General features: G+C 38.4%; 1 protein-coding gene across 1 annotated transcript in view; it reads right to left on the bottom strand.

Annotated features, from left to right (window-relative positions):
• Positions 1 to 21,886, bottom strand: part of LAMA2 (laminin subunit alpha 2) — an 852,154-nt gene that overhangs the window by 573,777 nt on the left and 256,491 nt on the right. The window contains exon 5 of the mRNA XM_075863715.1: positions 15,169 to 15,411. Coding sequence (XP_075719830.1) covers positions 15,169 to 15,411 — 243 coding nt within the window. The remainder of the gene's footprint in view (positions 1 to 15,168; positions 15,412 to 21,886) is intronic.

The following is a 21,886-nucleotide window of genomic DNA, read 5'->3' as shown; positions in this document are numbered from 1 at the left end:
TCTCGATGATATTCTAGGGAAACTGAATGGGAATTAACAAATCATGTAACAACATTGAAACAACATGACAGTTCTGTAATCTATTCATTCTCATGAACTGAATGCAAGTCCATTCATTGTATATCATCTTGTATCCTTTTCTAGAAATCTAAATATGTGTGTATTGTGTACATAAAAATAGTTATAAAATAGTTTCTGCACAGTGACAAACTATACAAATGATATTCACTGAAATGACAGGGCCAAAAATACGCATGTATATCAATTATGGGTTGTGTCATTTGTGTGAGTAGAAATAGCACAAGTCTTTAAATGTCTAAATCATGTTTTCTGTAACATTGGCGTTGTGATTCTCTCCCTGCTCCATAATTACCTATGCGTTAACAGATTGGGCTTCCCATCTGCTATTGAAGTATTATTGTTCTGGTACCATGCCAACATGTCACCACTGTGTCACTAAGACTGAGCTGGAGTTTCACAGTGCAGGTAATAATATGTAATATTTCCGTTTTACTTCATTCCATCTGCATTATCTTACGGCAGTTCTGTTAGATTGGATGTTTTATTATTTAGGCTTTAGTCTGTTTTGTGTGTTAAAAGTCAGAATGGAACCATCATTGGGAGATTATGTCAGTTAATCACTTATGGCCTCTTGAGATCACTCTAGATTGCAGAAATGAGGCAGACTTCAATTGACTGTTTAAATACTCTCTACCATCTTATATTAATATATTATAAACGTGTAAAAAAAATACAAACATGTATATAATAAAAGCTGCTAGTGGAAAAAAATATATATATCCTGACATGCCTTGTCGGAGCTGAAATTTTGTCCATTTTCTCCTAAACAAATATAACTTTCAAGTTGCTAAATAGACCTTTACCAATTTGACAGAAAAGGGCAACTCTAGTACTTACATATTTACAGGTCTCAGCCTATTAGATTTCTTCTGGCTGTGCTATTCTTGCTGTCCAAAAAGTCGGAAAACCCTATGAATGGTGTTAAGGCATATTTGTACAGAGCCTTAAGGTAAATTAAGGATGCATGACTGGACAACTAGTTTAAATCCACATATTTCTTTATATTGGACTGACTAAAGATATTGAAAAAAGTTATATATTCCTGGATTTTCCCTGAAGTGGAAGCAGTCATTCCACTTTTCGCCAACTGAGTCACTTTTCATTTAGCATCAATTTTGCATTCAATATCAGTAAACCTGTCTCTATGATTCATCTTCCTGAGTCATCTTTGGTAATGTCACTGATTTCAAAGAATAAAAGTTTACTCTATCATACAGTATCTAAACTTGATCGTGGAACATTTCTAGACCAATGTTGAAATTGCATCTAAAGCTCATGCTACTGATAATGATATGCACTACTATATTAAAGGGGATTTCCACTACCAGACAGCTGATAAACTATCCATCAGATAGGTTATCAGTACATGATCTTTGGGGGTCCAACACCTGGACCCCACACAGATCAACTTCTCCGGCTGCCTCCGGGCACCGGATGTCCATGCCGGAAGCAGATTGCTCCGGCACACTACGGGACACAGCAGACCAGAGTGGAAGTGAGCGCTGGCGTCTCCTAGGAAGGAGATGGGGACCAGCGTTCACGGATCCATGGCTTCGGGCGTCGGGAGGTGAGTAAACCCGATGGCCTGTGGCCATGAACGCTACATGTGTTTCTTAAAGGGAACCAGTGACCTCTCTGGACATGTCTGTTTTAGTAAGTAAGTGTATTCCCCATGGAAAAACAATTCTAGTACACTTTTTTTAGAACGTTAAGTTGTGCCATTCCTCTGTTATTACTCCTCGAAATGTATGAATAAATTGAAAACTGTGTGTTACCATTTGGGGGTGTGATCCTACACAGACTGACAATGTCCAATCAGTGCTGGCAGAGTGAGATTGTTCGGTTCATCTCCGAATCCAGGCCCCGTTTCCTGACAGCAGAGTGGACGAAGCAGTGCAGAGGTAAAGCTTTTGTTGCTGTGCTGTATTGCTCTCCACCACACTTCTCGTCGGCAACAGTCATGCTACAGCTGGGTAGTGTAGCACGCATGCGCGATGTTTTGGACGAGATTAGTCAGACAGGGCCGGACAGGTGGCGGCGGTGGGCGGAGTTAAGAAGCTGAGTCACAGAGTGAAAAATAATTACCATAAAAGGCGCGAAGAGTTTAAACGACGATATTTACCGACAGAAGAGGACTTTACGAGAGAAGAGAACAGGAACGAACTTTGGACAGCTGCGGCCATTGAGGGGTCAGGCGAGTTTAACAGGTAAGATGTTGATGACAGGATCCCTTTAAATATATAATTCCGAATTGTTATTTTATGGGGAATGCAAGAATTAACTAAAATATACATGTCATGAGAGTTGACAGGTCCTCTTTTACCTAGTACTAAGTACTAGTGATATTAGTTTTGGGCTTATTGCTAATTTCTAGTAATACTATGACCTCCATGGTGCACAATAGTATCTAGAACTGAACTGTTCACAGTTCAGAAAACACATTCTGGAGAGGATAAGAACCACATGTGGCTGCTAACCTACTAGTTGTGTACCACTGCTATAGAGGATTTTTCATTTTTGTTAATACCTACTAGTTTTTACTGAATAGTTCTATACTTGTGAAGGGATATATGAGTAAAATGTATAACTTTTATTTCATAACTCTCTAAAAACAGTATATCTGCTGCTGAAGAAATATCGCTGGCATCCAGGCCAGAGTGACCAAGCTACAGACCCCTGATGATGATAAGTATAGAAACACGTAGGGTCAGGTTAAGTAAGGGATTTTAGCATAGGGGACAGTGGCATCGTTGTGTACCTTAGCAACAGGAGATTTAGGTGCGGTTATCGCAGGCTCCGGTGTGTTTTAGGGTCTAAAACACTGTTACACCAATGTTTAAACGCTGATTCCACATTGGTATCTTTATAATATACCCAGTCATAGAGGGTTCACAAATGAATCAGGACCTGGAGTATTTGTTTAATACGTTTTTAATATACACGGTTGGGCTTTTCACAGTGGTGATTGTACCCCTGTTTTTAGAGAGTTATGAAATAAAAGTTATACATTTTACTCATATATCACTTCAGTGAATTTACAAATTTTCATATTTTGTGGGAGCACAATATATATTGCTTAACCCCTTCCCGACATGCGCCGTACATGTACGGCGCTTTGCGGGAAGCACCTCCCGATGTACGGCGCAGTGATTGTGCGGGCTCAGAAGCAGAGTCGGCACCATCACCGCGGGGTGACAGCTGTATTATACAGCTGGCACCCTCCTGTAACTGCCAGGACCGGAGCTACTCTCCGATCCGGCAGATTAACCCCTCAGATGCTGCGCTCAATAGAGCGCAGCATCTGATAGGTTTTCACCCGATCGGCAACCCAGTGATGCAATCGCTGGGTTGCTGTGGCAATCGGACGCCAGAAAATGGCGTCCGAGTCTGCCTTGTACGGGAGCCCATGAGGACCCGCCTTCGGCGTGTCCTCATAGGCTTGCTGTCAGTGAATAACTGACAGCGCTAATACACTGCACTACGTATGTAGTGCAGTGTATTAGAGTAGCGATCGGGGCATCAGGCCCTCATGTCCCCTACTGGGACAAGTCAGAAAAGTAAAAAAAAGTTAATAAAAATGTGGTAAAACAATAAAAACACACACATTTCAAATAAAAATAAAGCTAAACTGACTTTTTTCCCATAGTTAGTCTTTTATTATGGGAAAAACCGTAAAAATTAAAAAAACTATACATAATTGGTATCGCCGCGTCCATAACGACCCAAACTACAAAACTATTATGTAATTTATCCCGCACGGTAAACGCCGTAAAAAAAAACCATGAAAAACAACGCCAGAATCTTTGTTTTTAGGTCACATCTCCTTCCAAAAAATGCTATAAAAAGTGATCAAAAAGTCACATTTACTCCAAAATTGTACCAATAAAAACGGCAATCCGTCCCGCAAAAAATAATCCCTGACACCGCTTTGTGCACGCAAAAATAATAAAGTTATGGGTCTTAGAATATGGCGACACAGAAAACAAATGATTTTATAAAAAAAGTGATTTTATTGTGCAAAAGCCGCAATACATAAAAAAAACTATATCAATTTGGTATCGCCGTAATCGTATCGACCGGCAGAATAAAGCTAACATGTAATTTAGGGCGCACTGTGGATGCCGATAAAAAAAACAATAAAAAACGATTCCAGAATTGCTTGTTTTTGGTAATTTCCTTTACCAAAAAATGAAATAAAAAGTGATCAAAAAGTCGTATGTGTTCCAAAATGGTACCAATGAAATCTGCAGCCCGTCTCGCAAAAAACAAGCCCGCACACCGCCCAATCAACTGAAAAACAAAAAAGTTACGGCACTAGTAATGCGGTGATGAAATAACATCTCAATGCCCAGGCCGGAGGGGAACATTCCTTCAGTTTCAGGGCCCTAGTATTTAGGAACTAGGAAAGGGAAGGGACATCGCACATCCGCTGGAAGCGAGGGCGCCCGTATTATACCAGCGCAAAACTTTCCCAGCAATATTTCCTAAACTACGAAGGAGAAAAAGTCCCCAAAAGGTGCAGAGCGTTACAGAAGGGGGATAAGAAAGAAAACCATTTATCAGTGTGACGCCGGCCTGTGCATAACGGATCGCTTCACAGCGTGTAACACATCTATGGATAATTGTATTATTTACCCCATTATTATACCCTCTTATTATGCCCTGATGTACCCGCACAGATTACATATACCCTGATGTTCTCCGCACAGATTACATATGCCACCACATTATAAACTGAATACCAGCAAAACTCAAACAAAACTACCAAGCAAAATCCATGCTCAAAATGGCGGTCTTTCCCTTCTTAGCCCTACAGTGTGCCCAAACAGCAATTTATGGCCACAAGTAAGGCATTACCATACCCGGGAGAACCCGCTTAACAATTTATGGGGTAACATTCTCCAGGGGCACAACATCTTGTGTGGTGAATGGGCAGATCAGTGGAAAAATTGCAATTTTCACTTTGCACCATCCACTGCGTATTCATTTCTGAAAAACACCTGTGGAGTCTAAATTCTCACTACATCCCTTGATAAATGCCTTTAGGGGTGTAGTTTCTAAAACGGGGTCACTTTTGTTTGGTACATCAGGGGTTTTGCAAATGCAACATGGCGTCCGCAAACCATTCCAGCAAAATCTACGATAAAGATAAATACCGCTCCTTTTCTTCTGAATGCTCCCATATATGTCAACAGCCGATTATAACCACATACAGGGTGTTACCCTACTCGGGAGAAATTACTTTACAAATGTTGGCGTGCTTTTTCTTCTCTATTCCTTGTAAAAATGAAAAATGTTGATCTAAAACGACATCTTGTTGGAAAAAAAAATATTTTTCATTTTCATGGCTTAATTCAGCAAAAAACCTTTGGGATCAAAATTTTCACTATACCCCTAGATGATTCCTCAGGGGGTGCAGTTTCCCAAATGGAGTCAATTTTGGGGTGTTTCCACTGTACTAGTACTACAGGGGCTCAGCAAATGTGACATGGCGCCCAGACACTATTCAAAATCCAAATGGTGCTAGTTCCATTCTGAGCCCTACCGTGTGTCCAAACAGCCGTTTATGACCACATGTGGGGTATTGTTTTACTCGGGAGAAGTTGCTTTACTAATTTTATGGTGCTTTTTCTCCTTCAGTCCTTGTGGAAATTAAAAAAAAAACCTAAACCTACATTTTATTTCAAAAAATGTAGATTTTCATTTTTACGGCCTACTTCCAATAAGTTCTGTAAAACACCTGTGGGGTCAAACTGCTCACTGTACCCCTAGATAATTTCCTCATGGGGTGTAGTTTCCAAAATGGGGTCACTTGTTGGGGGTTTCCACTGTTTTGTCCCCTCAGGGGCTTTGTAAATGTGACCTGGCCTCCGCAAACCATTCCTGCTAAATTTGAGTTCCAAAAGCCAAATGGCGCTCTTTCCCTTCTCAGCCTCGCCGTGTGTCCAAACAGCCTTTTATTACTACATGTGGGGTATTGTTTTACTCGGGAGAAATTTCTTTACAAATTTTATGGTGCTTTTTCTCCTTTAGTCCTTGTGGAAATGAAAAAAAATTAGCTAAACCTACATTTTATTTGAAAAAATGTAGATTTTCATTTTCACAGCCTACTTCCAAAAATTTCTGCAAAAAACCTGTGGGGTCAAAATGCTCACTATACCCCTAGATAATTTCCTCAAGGGGTATAGTTTCCAAAATGGGGTCACTTGTTGGGGGTTTCCACTGTTTTGTCACCTTAGGGGCTTTGCAAATGTGACATGGCCTCCGCAAACCATTCCTGCTAAATTTGAGCTCCAAGAGCCAAATGGCGCTCTTTCCCTTCTAAGCCCTGCCATGTGTCCAAACAACCGTTTATTACCACATGTGGGGTATTGTTTTACTCGGGAGAAATTTCTTTACAAATTTTATGGTGCTTTTTCTCCTTTAGTCCTTGTGGAAATGAAAAAAAATTAGCTAAACCTACATTTTATTTGAAAAAATGTAGATTTTCATTTTCATGGCCTAGTTCCAAAAATTTTTGCAAAAAAACTGGCCGGTCAAAATGCTTGCTACACCCCTAGATAAATTCCTCGAGGGGTATAGTTTCCAAAATGGGGTCACTTGTTGGGGGTTTCCACTGTTTTGTCCCCTAGGGGGCTTTGCAAATGCGACATGGCCTCCGCAAACCATTCCTGCTAAATTTGAGCTCCAAGAGCCAAATGGCGCTCTTTCCATTCTAAGCCCTGCCGTGTGTCCAAATAACCGTTTATAACCACATGTGGGGTATTGTTTTACTCGGGAGAAATTGCTTTACAAATGTTGTGGTGCTTTTTCTACTTTAGTTCTTTTGGAAATGAAAAAAAATTAGCTAAACCTACATTTTATTTGAAAAAATTTAGATTTTCATTTTCATGGCCTAGTTCCAAACATTTTTGCAAAAAAACTGGCCGGTCAAAATGCTTGCTACACCCCTATATAAATTCCTCGAGGGGTGTAGTTTCCCAAATGGGGTCACTTTTGGGGGGTTTCCACTGTTTTAGTTCCACAAGACCTGTTCAAAGCTGACATGGTGCCTAAAATATATTCTAATAAAAAGGAGACCCAAAATCCACCAGGTGCTCCTTTGCTTCTGAGGCCGGTGCTTCAGTCCAGTAGCACACTAGAGCCACATGTGGGATATTTCCTAAAACTGCAGAACCTGGGCAATAAATATTGAGTTGCATTTCTTGGGTAAAACATTCTGTGGTACAAAAAAATGGATTCAAAATGAATTTCTGGAAAAAAATAATGAACTTTGTAAATTTCACCTCTACTTTGCCTTAATTCCTGCGCAATGTCTAAAGGGTTAAGAAACTTTCTAAATGCTGTTTTGAATACTTTGAGGGGTGCATTTTTTAAAATGGGGTGACTTATTGGGGGTTTCTAATATCTAAGGACCTCAAACCCACTTCACAACTGAACTGGCCCCTGTAAAAATAGCATTTTGAAATTTTCTTGAAAATGTGAGAAATTGCTGCTAAAGTTCTAAGCCTTGTAACGTCCTTGAAAAATAAAATGATGTTCAAAAAACGATGCCAATCTAAAGTAGACATATGGGGGATGTTAGTTAGCAACATTTTTGTGTGGTATAACTGCCTGTCTTACAAGCAGATACATTTAAATTGAGAAAAATGCAAATTTTTGCAATTTTTCGCTGAATTTTGGTGTTTTTCACAATTAAATACTGAATGTATCGGGCAAATTTTGCCAGTAACATAAAGTCCAATGTGTCACGAGAAAACAGTCTCAGAATCACTTGGATAGGTAAAAGCATTCCGGAGTTATTACCATATAAAGTGAAACATGTCAGATTTGAAAAATGAGGCTCTGTCAGGAAGGTCAAAAGCGGCCAAAGAGGGAAGGGGTTAAATACAGTGAATTATACTTGTGAAGGGGAATATGATGGCGTCTGAGAGAAGCAATATTGCAATATGTGTTTATAATATACTGTATGTTACATTATAACATGTGAAAACTAGATGACGCATTTCTGCTTGCAAAAGAGCTCAAATACAATTGGGCACCTAATTGAAATATCCAAATATGTAATATGTAAATCATATGATCTTAGGCATTGTTGCGTAAGCTTTACTAGGGTTCAACTAAGAGAGGCATTTATTTGCATTCCTTAACCCCTTCCCGTCGTAAACAACTTTCAGATTTAAATTTACGTTTTTTCCTCCCCACCTTCCAAAAGCCATAACATCTTTATTTTTCCGTCTATATAGTGCTATGAGGGCTTGATTTTTGCGGGACGAGTTGTAGTTTTCCGTAGCACCATTTATGTTTTCATATAATGTACTAGGAAACAGGAAAAAAAATATTTGTGGGGTACAAAATGAAAAAAAACTGATTCCTCCATGGTTTTTTGCACTCCGTTTTTACGAAATTCACTTTGCAATTAAAACAACATGTTAACTTTATTCTGTGGGTCAATACGATTACAGCGATACCAAATATATATAGTTTTTTCTATATTTTACTACTTTTACAAGTAAAAACCTAAGTGTAAAAAAGAAAATGTATTTTGTGTCGCCAAATTCCGAGAGCCATAACTTTTTTATTTTTCGTCGATTAAGTGGTATGAGGGTTTATTTTTTGCAGGATAAGCTGTAGTTTTTAATAATACCATTTTGGGGTACATGCGACGGTTTGATCACTTTATATTTTATTTTTCGTGGGAGATGAGGTGACCAAAAAATAGACATTCTGGCGTTTACAAATTGTTTTTTTACAGCGTTCACTGTGCAGGTTAAATAATGATATATTGTAATATGGAAAAAAGAAAAAGGACATAAGTGTCATCGACTGGTCCTCCTTCCTATGTGAGGACAACTTAACTGAAAGGGAACGAAAAGCCCTGAAGGAATTGCAGAATATTGAGAATATTGTTATCAAGCCCAGTGATAAGGGCGGAAATGTTGTCCTACTCAGAGAGGAGGACTATGTCGGTGAGATTAAAAGACAATTGGAAACGGATACATATTCCCTTTTGAAAGATAACCCATCGGATCATATAATGGGGACCTTGAATAGAAAACTGACTTTCGCATTAGATGAGGGCCTAATTAATAAAAATGAGTTCCAATATTTGGAGGTAAGGGAACCTCGCATGCCTACTATATATGTGCTTCGTAAGGTGCACAAAAATAGGAATACACCCCCGGGTAGACCAATTATTTCGGGGTGTGATGGCCCAACAGATCACCTTGGGAAATATATAGACGAAAAATTGAAACCCTTTGTTCACACACTTCCATCTTTTGTGTTGGACACAGGGGACCTCTTAAATAAAATTGACAAATTGACCCTTGAGGAGGATTTCATCCTGGTAGGATTGGATGTGGAGTCATTGTATACTTCCATCCCACATGATATTGGCCTTAAAGCGGTCACGCATTTTCTGGAGAGGAGAGGAGGGGACTGGGCTCACCAAAATGAATTTATTATTGAAATGTTGGAATTCGTCTTGAATTATAATTGTTTCTCTTTTGATGGCAAATTCTATCGGCAGACGCGTGGAACAGCCATGGGATCCTCTTGCGCACCATCATATGCCTGTTTACATTTGGGATGGTGGGAAGAATTTATAGTATACCCACACCCCCTCTTCAGAAAATGCGCCTCTGCTGGGCTGAGATACATGGATGATGTTCTCCTAGTTTGGAGGGGACCATTGGATTTACTGGATAGCTTTATTAGAGACTTAAATGTTAACAACTTAAATATCCTTCTGACCTTTACTTACAGTGAAGATCATATTAGCTTTCTTGATCTTAATATTCATAGGGAGGGAAACAGATTAAAAACAACTACATATCGGAAACCAACATCAGGTAATACCCTATTGGCAGCAAGTAGCCATCACTTTCCCTCTCAAATCAAGGGGATCCCGATAAGCGAATTTCTTCGAATTCGCCGCAACTGTACTGATTTCAGGGACTTCAAAAGTGAAGCACAAGAAAATAGGGGTTACTCCAAAAAATTAATTAAGAAAGGATACAATAGGGCATCCAGACAGAACAGAGAGGAAATCCTCAAGAGAGGTAAAAAAGATAATGGTGACAATAGAGTCAGATTCATTTCGAGGTATGGGTCCCATTGGGATATACTTAGGAATTTGATGATAAAAAACTGGCCACATTTGACTTTGGATAAAAGAATTAACTCAATAGTGGGGAATGTACCGAGTATGGTCCCCAGAAGGGCCCCCACGCTGAGGAATATGTTGGTAAGCTCTGAGTTTAAGAGAAGGACCCCAGGTAATGAGAAATGGCTACAGAAACGTCCAAAAGGAATGTTCATGTGTGGCTCTTGTAGATGTTGTAAGTATGTATTAAAATCTGACACTTTTCTTGATAGTGAACACAAAAGGGAATTTAAAGTTTATAACTTTATTAATTGCCGTTCAACTATGGTCGTCTATTCCATTATCTGCCCATGTGGGAAACAATATATTGGCAAAACGAAGCGAGAATTACATATTCGCATCAGCGAACATATTCGGGACATTACCAAAGGTGAAATAACAAATCCTCTAGCTGCACATTTTAAAACATATCATGCCCAATCACCAACAGGCTTAAAATTTATGGGGATTTATCAGCTATTCCAAGATAGAAGGGGGGGTGATTTTAACCGAACACTCCTTCAAAAAGAAACCATGTGGATTTACACATTAGGAACCTTGAACCCTAGGGGACTAAATAATGAAATAAAATTTAACATGTTCCTCTGAGATCAAAACAGATGGGAGCCAATGGATTCCCATTAGGATGGCCATATCTTCTGTGTTTGTATTGGTCTCCATTTGCTTTTTCTCCTCCTTGATAAAAGTACGTGGAACCCTTTGTCTTCCAGTGTTGTATTCCCTTCTCAATTTCCTGTATTTTCTGAGTTACCCAGCACTAGATAAGTAAATCCTGCAGGGATAAATCTTGGATCAAAAAATGGCTAATTTATGGATTGGATATATTTTTTCCTTGGAACTTGATATTAACTTTAATAATGTGCCTCTGGTCTGGATATCCCATTTGATACATATCAGGAATTTGCTTTTTGTAGAATGAGCATGAGCAATATTTTTCCTGGTATGAAATATTGAATCAATTGGATAAATAAAATAAAATAAATGAACATATTATCCATCCCTTGTAATTTTCTTTCTAAGGGGTATGAGTTGCCCTTAGCTCTCTGTGGGTGGTGGAAACTAGGGATCCATTGCCCCCTTTTGGACATTGTATCCCCCGCCCTGCCCCCCTTTGGAGTTTTATGGTGGTCCCCCTCATGTGCAACAGTTATATATATACATATGATTATGAGACCTAGTGATAAAATTACCATATTGACTTTTGATAGTCTATTTCTTTTGGGGGTAGTGGGGACCCAGGTCCTAATACCTTAAATGGTTACGGTCCTCTCTCCCTGCTTCCCCTGAAGTACCTTATGAATTCCATATGCATATATGTATAGATAGCTACAAAATTGAACAGATTATCTATTGAGCTTCAAAATACTAATTAATTCTGCTAATCTTAAATAGCGTATAATATAGTTCAATAGGGTAACAAAGGACTCTATGTTGAGGACCATGTAGAGATGCACCACTGATTGCCCTCTTCATAAAAATACTGAACATATCATGTTAATACGACTTAGTGGACATATGAATTGCCTGTTTGATTGTAAAAATAAATATCTATACTTGCTGTCAAAATTGATTATTGTTCCTTACGAAAGATCAACATGCACTATCCATAACGTCTCTTTTAATTATCCCCATGAAACATTATGTCTATGACCACAGAACCAATGAATGAACTTGGGACACTATAAATACATTGTGCTTGGCAGCACCTGTCAAACTGCTCTGAAGAAATCCCGTTCAGGGATGAAACGCGTCAGCTGTTCTAATCAACAGGGCAGGTAGTGACGTCTAAACCTTGCCCTGAGAATCCCCGTCCAATGTTGGAGATACCACGTGGAAGGAAACTTACTTTGGATTTTCAACTCACTTGGTTGCCGGCGTGCGATCCTACCCTGTCGGGTCTGTGTCTCTCGGAGTGCTCCTAATCCACCTTGATGCCGGCATGTAATCCTGCCCTCTCAGGTCCGTATCTCTTTGAGTGCAGTGGTGAAATACCCGCATGGATCAAAGGAGGAGATCGTCATTTGATGTGATGGTGGAGATTTGGAGGCTTTGAATTAAATGTGTGGCCATACAGATGAACTCTGCTTCTGTGGAGATCTACTATTTTCCATCCTTGGGCTGACCACCTCTACAGCTGGCCTCTCGGCACTCGCTGGATGTTAAAGGTAAAAATCCTATACAAGTTATAAGAGTGCTTTGTATTAAAGCTCAAGATTACGAGGGCTACACATTTGACTCTAAGGGTCTGTGAAAAGACTTCCTATCACCACAAGATTCAAATTAGAACCAAGGATCCACTTATGAGAGGAAAAAAAGCACGCTGTAAACTACATCCCCTTAATACATGGGACTACCTTCCTATCGTTAGAGTTATATTCAATTATATGCGTATCAAAATAATTTCTTCAAAAACATCATTACCAGTCACTCCCAATAGGAACTCTGGCCATTTTGTGATTAAAATAACAGATATGGTTGAAAACCGCAAGTGTGAACACAACCCAGCGGTTTTTCATTTGGAATTTCTTATCTTTTCAAAACTGTTCTGTACATATATAGTACGTTGTATATTCATCTGGTAATATCTCTAATGTATTAAGGGTGCCATTGTATGTCCTTTTTCCTGGCCAGGAGGTTCTTTTTAAAAATATACTTTTGTTGTTGTTAAAATTTATATTGCCGGTATTATCTGGATTCAAAAATAAAATACTATATTGAATTTTACTTAACCCAAGAGTGCCTATCTATATTCCTGGATCATTTTTCTTTTTTCTTTTTTCCATAATCTTTATCAGGAATGGCACCGTGCTATATTATATTGCAATTTTGGGTTTGTTAAGTATGGTTTGGTTATAACCACATCTTTTTTCTTTACAATATATTGTAAAAGTTCAGACTTTTACGGACCTCGGCGATACCAATTATGTTTATTTATTTAATTTTTTACTATGCTCTAGGGGGAAAATGGGAAAAGGGGGGTTTTTTGAACTTTTAATATGTTATTTTTTTTCACAAGAGCTGAGAGCTCTCCACATCTTTGTCCGTAGCACTGACATTTCCCTTTGCATGTTCGGGTGAAAAGACTGCAATTGCACACTCTCTCATGCTGTGGCACTGTCCATATCTGATTGGACAGTGTCACAGCCATAGTAACATGCCCCCTTGACAGTACACGCCCCGTTGACTGTTCAGGGGGTTATTTAAATATCGGGTGCCAACTATAACGGCACCGATATCTAAATAACGGAGAGAGGTAGACAAATTTTTTAAAGTGCCCCAGGGTTTGTGCAGCCCTGCCCATTACATGCTGCACTCAGCTGCACATGTATGGGGAGGTGAAAGGTTCTCTTTAATGAGCTCTATATACTACATAAAAAAGTGATATATCTCAGTATAGCACAGTTACTTCAGTATGCAATTTAATTGATAATTCATCATGCCCCCACTTTTTAGCCTGGTTGAGATTATTTGCTTTGCACATCCTATAGCTATGTACTGTAGTGAATCATTTTAGAAAGCTGCTGAATTTACTCTACTCCTATGTAATCTAGAAGACAGATAACCTAGGTAACCATAGGCTTAAAAAGGAACTTTTAGCTCTCCTGACATGTTTGTTTCAGTAAAAAAAATTGGATGCCCCATGAAATAACAATTCTTAAGCACCTTTCCTTAAGTCTCTGTGTTGTGACATTTCTCTGTTATTCCCCCTGGAAATGTATGAATACATGGAAGACTGCGTTATACTATTCCCCTTGCCAAAGGGGTGTGTCTCTATGCACTACGACACTGTCCAATCAGTGCTGAATATGTAAAACTGTGTATAAATGCACCCTATTGACTAAGGGAGATGGTAGCGCCCACATATCAATTTATTTATACATTTCCCAGAGGAATAACAGGGGGATGAAAAAATTAGAAGAAAAGATATTTCAGCATTGTTATTTCATATAAATTACGGATTAAGTAATTAAAGGATTATGTAGTAAATATTTACTAAAAGAGACAAACCAAGTATACACAAATCAAAGATGATACTTATCTATTTTGTTGGGGTGTGTCCCTAGGGACTATGACACTGTCCAATCAGTGCTGATTTTGTAAGACTGTGTAGGAATGCACCCTATTGACTAAGGGAAATGGTAACGCCCACGTATCAATTTACTCATACATTTCCCAGAGGAATAAGAGAGGAATGGAAGAGTTAGAAGAAAAGATGCTTCAGCATTGTTATTTAATAAGAATTACAGATTAAGTAAATAGGGGATTACGTAGTAAATATATATTGAAAGAGACAAAGCAAGAATGCAAAAATCAAAGATGATACTTATTTAGTCTGTTGTCCTCTGTTCCATAGATTTCTGTTTACAATAATTTTTCTATACCTGAACTTTTATTTTAAGGTAATTTTTTCATCAATTTGCTTATTGTTATTATTTTCCTTTATTTTTCTTTATTTTAATCCATTATATGTGCTGTTTTACTTTTAGCCATATCTGAGAACCAGGGCTTACTGACTGCTGAACATTGCAAAGAAAATATACACGCATCCACAAGTCTCATTAGTATACAATGTAAATACTTTCAGCACAAACCTGTTAAACAATCACAAAACACTGCTGCCATCGCTGGCATTTCTGCATAATGTAATGAATTATTTTTTTTCAACTTTAAACTAGTGGGTGCATCTTTCTGTCACCTTTGCTTCTCTATCTGTCTTCTTTGTGCTGAAACATTACTCTGTGGAAATGTAAATGTGTTTCCCAATTCAACCCCCTCGCCTGCTATGTTACAGGCAATCAGAGAGCACTGTCAGCCTGCAGTGTGCCGCCGTCATGAAAATAAAACCTGTCAGTTCGAGCACGGTTAAGTCAGCTTTTGGCGCTGTCAAGCCTTTACAACTGCTTCATTGCACAATTTACCTCTCCATTTTCAAGTGGGTGAATCCTTGAATAATGAGATGTACAGATAACTTCATCGTCCTGCATGTATGAGGATATTCCAGGTCGGGGCATAATATTATACCGGGTCAAACACTCGCCATCAGTGATCGCATAGTACTGCCATGGTTTATAAGTAATACCGTCAAGAGATCGTTCTAGAATCCAGTTTCCAGGCCGTGGGGAGTTGGCAGCTTTAATGATAACATAAGCAATCTGGAAAACCTGCCAAAAAAATAACATAAAGTATTTTAACACATTGTAAGTAAAATTGTATAATAAAATAGCAGTCGGATATACAGTATGTAGCACCTTGCGATATGATATAGTATTTACATTTTAAGCGCATCACAAAACAGTTTTAAAAAAGAAAGGTAAATGCTGCATGGAAATAGTGGTATTTTATTCCGATATTCTATGTTGCTATTTCCTATTGTTTTCTAAATGAGTGAGCTGTACAGATAATTCCCATCATAACATGACATCAGAGCACAGAGATTTGTCCAAATTTAGCCAACTATCTGCAGTTGAGGTGACAAGTTTCCCCAAATGGTAAGTGAATGTAACTTCATATCATTTGTCACACAGTACATCAATATAACTCCTATGACAAAAAGCAAGACTTTCCTAAAGTGGAAGATATTTGAAGAGATCGATCGCATCATGTACCCAAAAAGAACGCAAGTAACCCGCATTCAAAAATGTGGAAATTGCTTCTTTATGCTGCTGCTTCCAACTGTGCATTCAGTATTGCATAGTTGACATGTACAAATATATATACACACACTATGTAGTCAAAAGTATTGGGACACACCTATTAATCATTGAATTCAGGTGTTTCATTCAGTCCCATTGCCACAGGTGTATAAATTCATCGCCTAGTCATGCAGTCGCCTTTACAAACATTTGAAAAATAACGGGGCGTTCTAAAGAGCTCACTGAATTCCAGTGGGGTACTATAATAGGATGCCACCATTGCAACAAGTCAGTTTGGGAAATGTCTTCCCTCCTAGATATTTCACCATCAACTGTGAGTGATATTATTGTAAAGGGGAAGCACTAAGGAACCACAGCAACTCAGCCACAAAGTGGCAGACCAGGTAAAAATACAGAGTGGTGCCGCCGAGTGCTGAGGCTCATAGTGCATAAAAGTCACCAACGCTCTGCTGACTCAATAGCTGCAGAGTTCCAAACCTCCTCTGGTATTAACATCTGCACAAAAACTGTATGCTGGGAGCTTCATGGCATGGGTATCCATGGCCGAGCAACTGCATGCAAGCCTTACATCAGCAAGCACAATGCCAAGCGTTGGATGGAGTGGTGTAAAGCACGCCGCCACTAGACTCTGGAGCAGTGGAAACGTGTTCTGTGGAGTGACAAATCACTTTTCTCTATCTGGCAGTCTGATGGACGAATCTGGGTTTGGCGAATGCCAGTAGCACGTTACCTGCCTGATTGCATTGTGCCTACTGTAAAGATTGCTGGAAGATGGATAATGCCATGGGGTTGTTTTTCAGGGGTTGGCCTAGGCCCCTTAGTTCCAGTAAAGGGAAATCGTAATGCTTCACCATACCAAGACATTTTGGCCAATTGTATGCTTCCAACTTTGTGGGAACTGTTTGGGGAAGGTTTTTTTCTGTTCCAGCATGACTGTGCACTAGTGCACAAAGTAAGGTCCATAAAGACATGGTTGGGTGAGCTTAGTGTGAAAGAACTTGACTAGCCGCACAGAACCCTGACCTCAACTCCATCATACACCTTTGGGATGAACTAGAACGGAGATTGTAAGCCAGACCCTCTTGTCCAATATCAGTGTTTGACCACACAAATGCTCTACTCGATGAATGGGAAAAAAAATCCCACACACACACTCCAAAATCCTGTAGAAGTCCTTCCAAGAAGAGTGGAAGATGTTTTAGTAGCAAAGGGAGGACCAACTCCATATTAATGCCTATGGATCTAGAATGGGATGTCATTTAAGAGCCTGTAGGTGTAATGTGTAGGTGTTTCAATACATTTTGTATATATATATATATATATATATATATATATATATATATATATATATATATATATATATATATATATATAATGAGTAAAAGAATAAAGCAGCACGGAGACAGTAGTGGGACAGTACTAGGAACCCTTGTTAATGAAATCTAGAAATCCCAAAAAAATGAAGAGGCAGCACTCCAAGGAAATTGGTGAAAAAAAGTGGTGTGTTTATTCACCCCAGGCAGGCAATGTTTCGATCGAAACTTTGCCTGCCTGGGGTGAACAAACACACCACTTTTTTTCACCAATTTCCTTGGAGTGCTGCCTCTTAATTTCTTTGGGATTTTTTGGGGATTATATATATACATATATATATACACAGATATATATATCTGTATATATATATATATATATATATATATACACAGATATATATTCCTGTATATATATATACATATATATATATATATATATATATATGTAGAAATATACTGTATATATATTACAGCAGATATACATCCTATAAATCAATTATTCCAGATAAAATATATATAGTGTGTTCACACAACAACCAAATTAACTAACGCAATGGCTGGACTGCAGTATCGAAAGATTATCAAACGTAGTTATTTAGTTTGCAAAGAAGATGGCTTGACACTTCCTTCCCAAACATTTTTTTTATAAAATGGTGCATGCGTTTTTAAGGCGTTTTTGTGGCCTGCCTTGCATCCCAGCATGCACTGCTTGTCTCCCAGCATTCCATGCGCCGGGAGCAAGAACTTTCAAACACGCCTAGTACACCCACATGTCCACACTCCCTCCTCCCTTTCGCCGTTTTACTGCTCTCAGTACATCACTGAGAGCAACAAAACCAAATGTTTCTGAAACAACAGTGCTGCAATCCACTGAAGGAACGTCACTGATGACACGCCGTTCAGGGAGCAGACCAGAAGAGGACTTCGTCAGGAAGTTCAGAAGAAAGAAGAACGGTCGGAACGTCATCGGATGTGCTGAATTCCAACAGGGATGGTGTCCCATGACGCTAATTGCATATCTCCCAACCTTCAAGAGGGACAAGCAATGCGGCGCATGCAACGCAGTTTTTTTTTAATTTTTTTTTCGTTTTAAGCAATGCCTCTAACTCCGCCCTATCCCATCATATATCGACAATGAAGTCAAGGGCTTTCCCAAGACAGGAAACCCCGACCGGAGAGCTTGCATTGCTCGGGGAGACCTCAACAAATGGAACACTGAAGCAGGGAGCTGACGGTTCCTTGATTCATCATTAGATTCAACTGTATCTGCATCCTGAAGATGCAGATACAGTTGACACCGGGACATACCACCGGCCACTCGGGAATGTTGGAAGGTATGCTAATTGTGTTTAAAACAGATCAAGATCTTTCAAAAAGTAAGTATATTAGAATATTTGTTTAATACCTATTTAGTATCTATTACTAAATATATATTTTAAGTGGAATACCCCTTTAATATACTTGTGTAGTAATCTGTTAGAAAGCCCTGGATCGATATCCTCTAAAGAGTCTGTCTTATGTCTTAATACAATACACATTGGGATTATTTAGGGTATAATAGGGCTAAGGCAGCAAAGGTCGCCTTTTCCATATTGGAGCTCTATATTAGGAGGGTCATAACAGGATATGAGATATTAAACCCAGGATAAAGTAGCCATTTTGAATATATTCCTGACTTCTTGGTTCCTGAATACGTGATAGATTTTAATTGACCTACAGTAGGCCCTTTAACCTCTCCAATCTTTATCATGCGCTGTCCAATCAGAGATTTTCTCACAGAACATAGGTGATTATATTTATACCTGTTCTTACTCATTCTCTATTTACATAAGCTTGTTATATATTATTTCTTTAAAGTACTTATTTTATATATAAATTGTGGATTTCTTTTGAGTAGCATAATTTTCTGTTCCCCATGTGAGATCTATGGTGTATCCATAAGGACTAGTTAATTTGTGCAGATTTCATTTTCGGATCTATATCATGGTCTTTTTACGTATAATGAATAAAGGTTTATTTCATCTATTTCCTGTTACTTATATTGCACCTATGTATTCCCTAGCGCTGTACAGAGATTGTCACCATCAGTCCCTTTTGAATACAAAAACTATGAGGACAATTTCATATGGAGTTAATTTATTATATATATTCCAGAATATGCAGAAATTCCATCTCATTGTAGATTTGGAGAGAGAGATGTATACATAGTCATAGTTGATTTGAATATATATTCCGTATAATGTTTTAAAACTAAACTTAGTATGTAACAAATCTGCTGTTTTTCCTCTATAAAATCTGTATATTAGATATTAATAAAATATATATATATATATATATATATATATATATATATATATATATCTGTATTATTATTTAATTGAGATTAACATGGCCTGCCGTTAAATGCAATCTTAAGTATCTTATTTTATGTCTCCAAAAAAGCTTTAGAAAGTTGACAGTGTAAACTGGTTCAATTTCTGGGTCAATATTACAATTTTTTTTTTCAAAAAATGCCATTATCGGCTTCTCTGTCGGAACATAAGGTAGCTTTGTTCTGAATCCTAAACTAATTAGCATTCTGAACAGACTTGCACTGCACATCAACTTTCTAGTTTCCTTCTTTGGATGTCTCCCACTCCCTTTATCGGATTTCTTTCATCCTGTCACTCTGTTCTAAAACATACATGAATAATAAAAATGCATGCACATCATTACCTCAAAGAATCTGTCTCACAAGAGAAGACAAATTACATTCTCAGACATATTCACACTATTCTGGTCCTGGAATATATACTTTTCCTACCATTCATCTATCCATGCCAGGAAGAAAACGAATAGAATTACTCAAGTCATATTTAGGGTATGGATAGTTGTAGCAGCTATGGTTCACTATTTTTAATGACACAAATGACAGATGAAGTTTAGATTGGAGGGCAAAGAGTCATGTACCCAAAGATAGTAACATGGTCCTTCATCGCGAATCTAAAATAAAATGTATGCTGTTTGAATATTATTTAGTCTTATTTATAATTGACTCTAAATAATAAGAGTTACATATCTGATAACCCAGCAATTTAAATAAAGCGTAACCAGAATTAATAACAAGTTTTTCACCTTTCTAATACAATTTTTGTTTAAAATGTCCAGTTTCAAGATCTCTGCTTTCTGTCAGTGAATGAAAATATGTTCTGCAAATGTCCTGCTCATATAGTAAACTACTTTGTTAGGGTACATTCATATTTACATCTGTGTGAATTACAATTATTTACTATCATTATAAGTATAAACAGTCAGTCTGGAGTATTGGTCTGGATAGCGTATATTAATACATTATAAAATCTCCAGCAGCTTTGTGAATGTGATGAGGTTTTCAGGCTTTCAATGTGAATAATGGGTGTATTAGAAAGTTGTATTCAGTCCAGACATGGCAGATTATTTCCATTGCGGATTTGACAGTGAATTCGCAGCAAATCCGCATTTGTTATATGTAGATTTTGTCGCGGATGTAGCAGCAGATTTGCCGCAGGTTTCACCCTATGCCTTGCATAAAATAAAATCTGCTACGGCCACATTCACACGTGACAAAATTTTTTCGCTGCAAATGTTGATGCAGATTCGTGCCAATTATGCAATGAATCTGCACCAACATTTCCATATTTGACAGGTAATTCAGACGTTGCAGAAAATACAGCGGACTTGCCACAGATTTCAGTTTTTGCATTGCAAAGGCTGAAATCCGCAATGAAATTCTGCTGCTTCTCTGCAACAGTCAGTGCATGCTGTGGAGGGGAAATTCTGCACCGCAGCCTGATTTCCACACAGTTATTTTCCGCAACGTCTACATTAAGTTTCCCAAAAATGTATAGAAACAAATGTAAAAAACGGCTGCTGCAGAATTCCACTGTGGACTGTCCTCAGCGGAATTCAACAGCAATTCCACCACGTCTGAATGTGCCCTAATTCTTCGCACAAGAATGAGCATGCTTAGAATTTGAAAATCAGTGCAGACTTTTTCCGCTACATGAGGATGGGGCTGTGAAATCCCCATCCACTTGTATTGCACGGTAATTGGTGCGGAATTGCGATGCAGATTTGCAAATCCGCAGTGAATCCTCCACGTCCGGACGCACCCTAAATATGATATACTTACACATCATTAATAAATATAAATTTACTTAAGTAAATATTGTCATTTGTAAGGCTCACATTCCATTTGTTTGTGACATTTTGTGGTCAGAGATAAGGTTAATGTTGCACGAGTGTAAAAACAAATCTGTAGATAGACTTTGGCTTCAAACTGTAGCATTACACTTAAAATAAAGGAAACAGCAATTTATGTAGCATATAGAGGACGTACATCAGTCCATTATTAACTCATGGACGAAAGAACTGATGACTTTGAAACAAAATACATTATATCCTTTATTTGGCCACGTTATAGGTAGCAACATGGACGTGACTACAGTATAAGACTTCCCTCAGACAGTGTTTTTCTTCAGCTTTTCAAAACACATGTAATGCCACTACCCCAAAAACGATGCAAAATCCCCAAAATATGATGCAAAACACGACCTCTAAAGGATGTAGGGGTACAGTAATAATTGCACCTAGGACCTGGTGCATGGGGGGTCTTCCACATAATAGAACAGCAATTCTATAAATGACATGTT

This window comes from Rhinoderma darwinii, chromosome 4, assembly GCF_050947455.1.
Source record: "Rhinoderma darwinii isolate aRhiDar2 chromosome 4, aRhiDar2.hap1, whole genome shotgun sequence".
NCBI lineage: Eukaryota > Metazoa > Chordata > Amphibia > Anura > Rhinodermatidae > Rhinoderma > Rhinoderma darwinii.
Note: the sequence above shows the minus strand (reverse complement) of the source record. Positions and strands in the feature narration are given on the sequence as shown.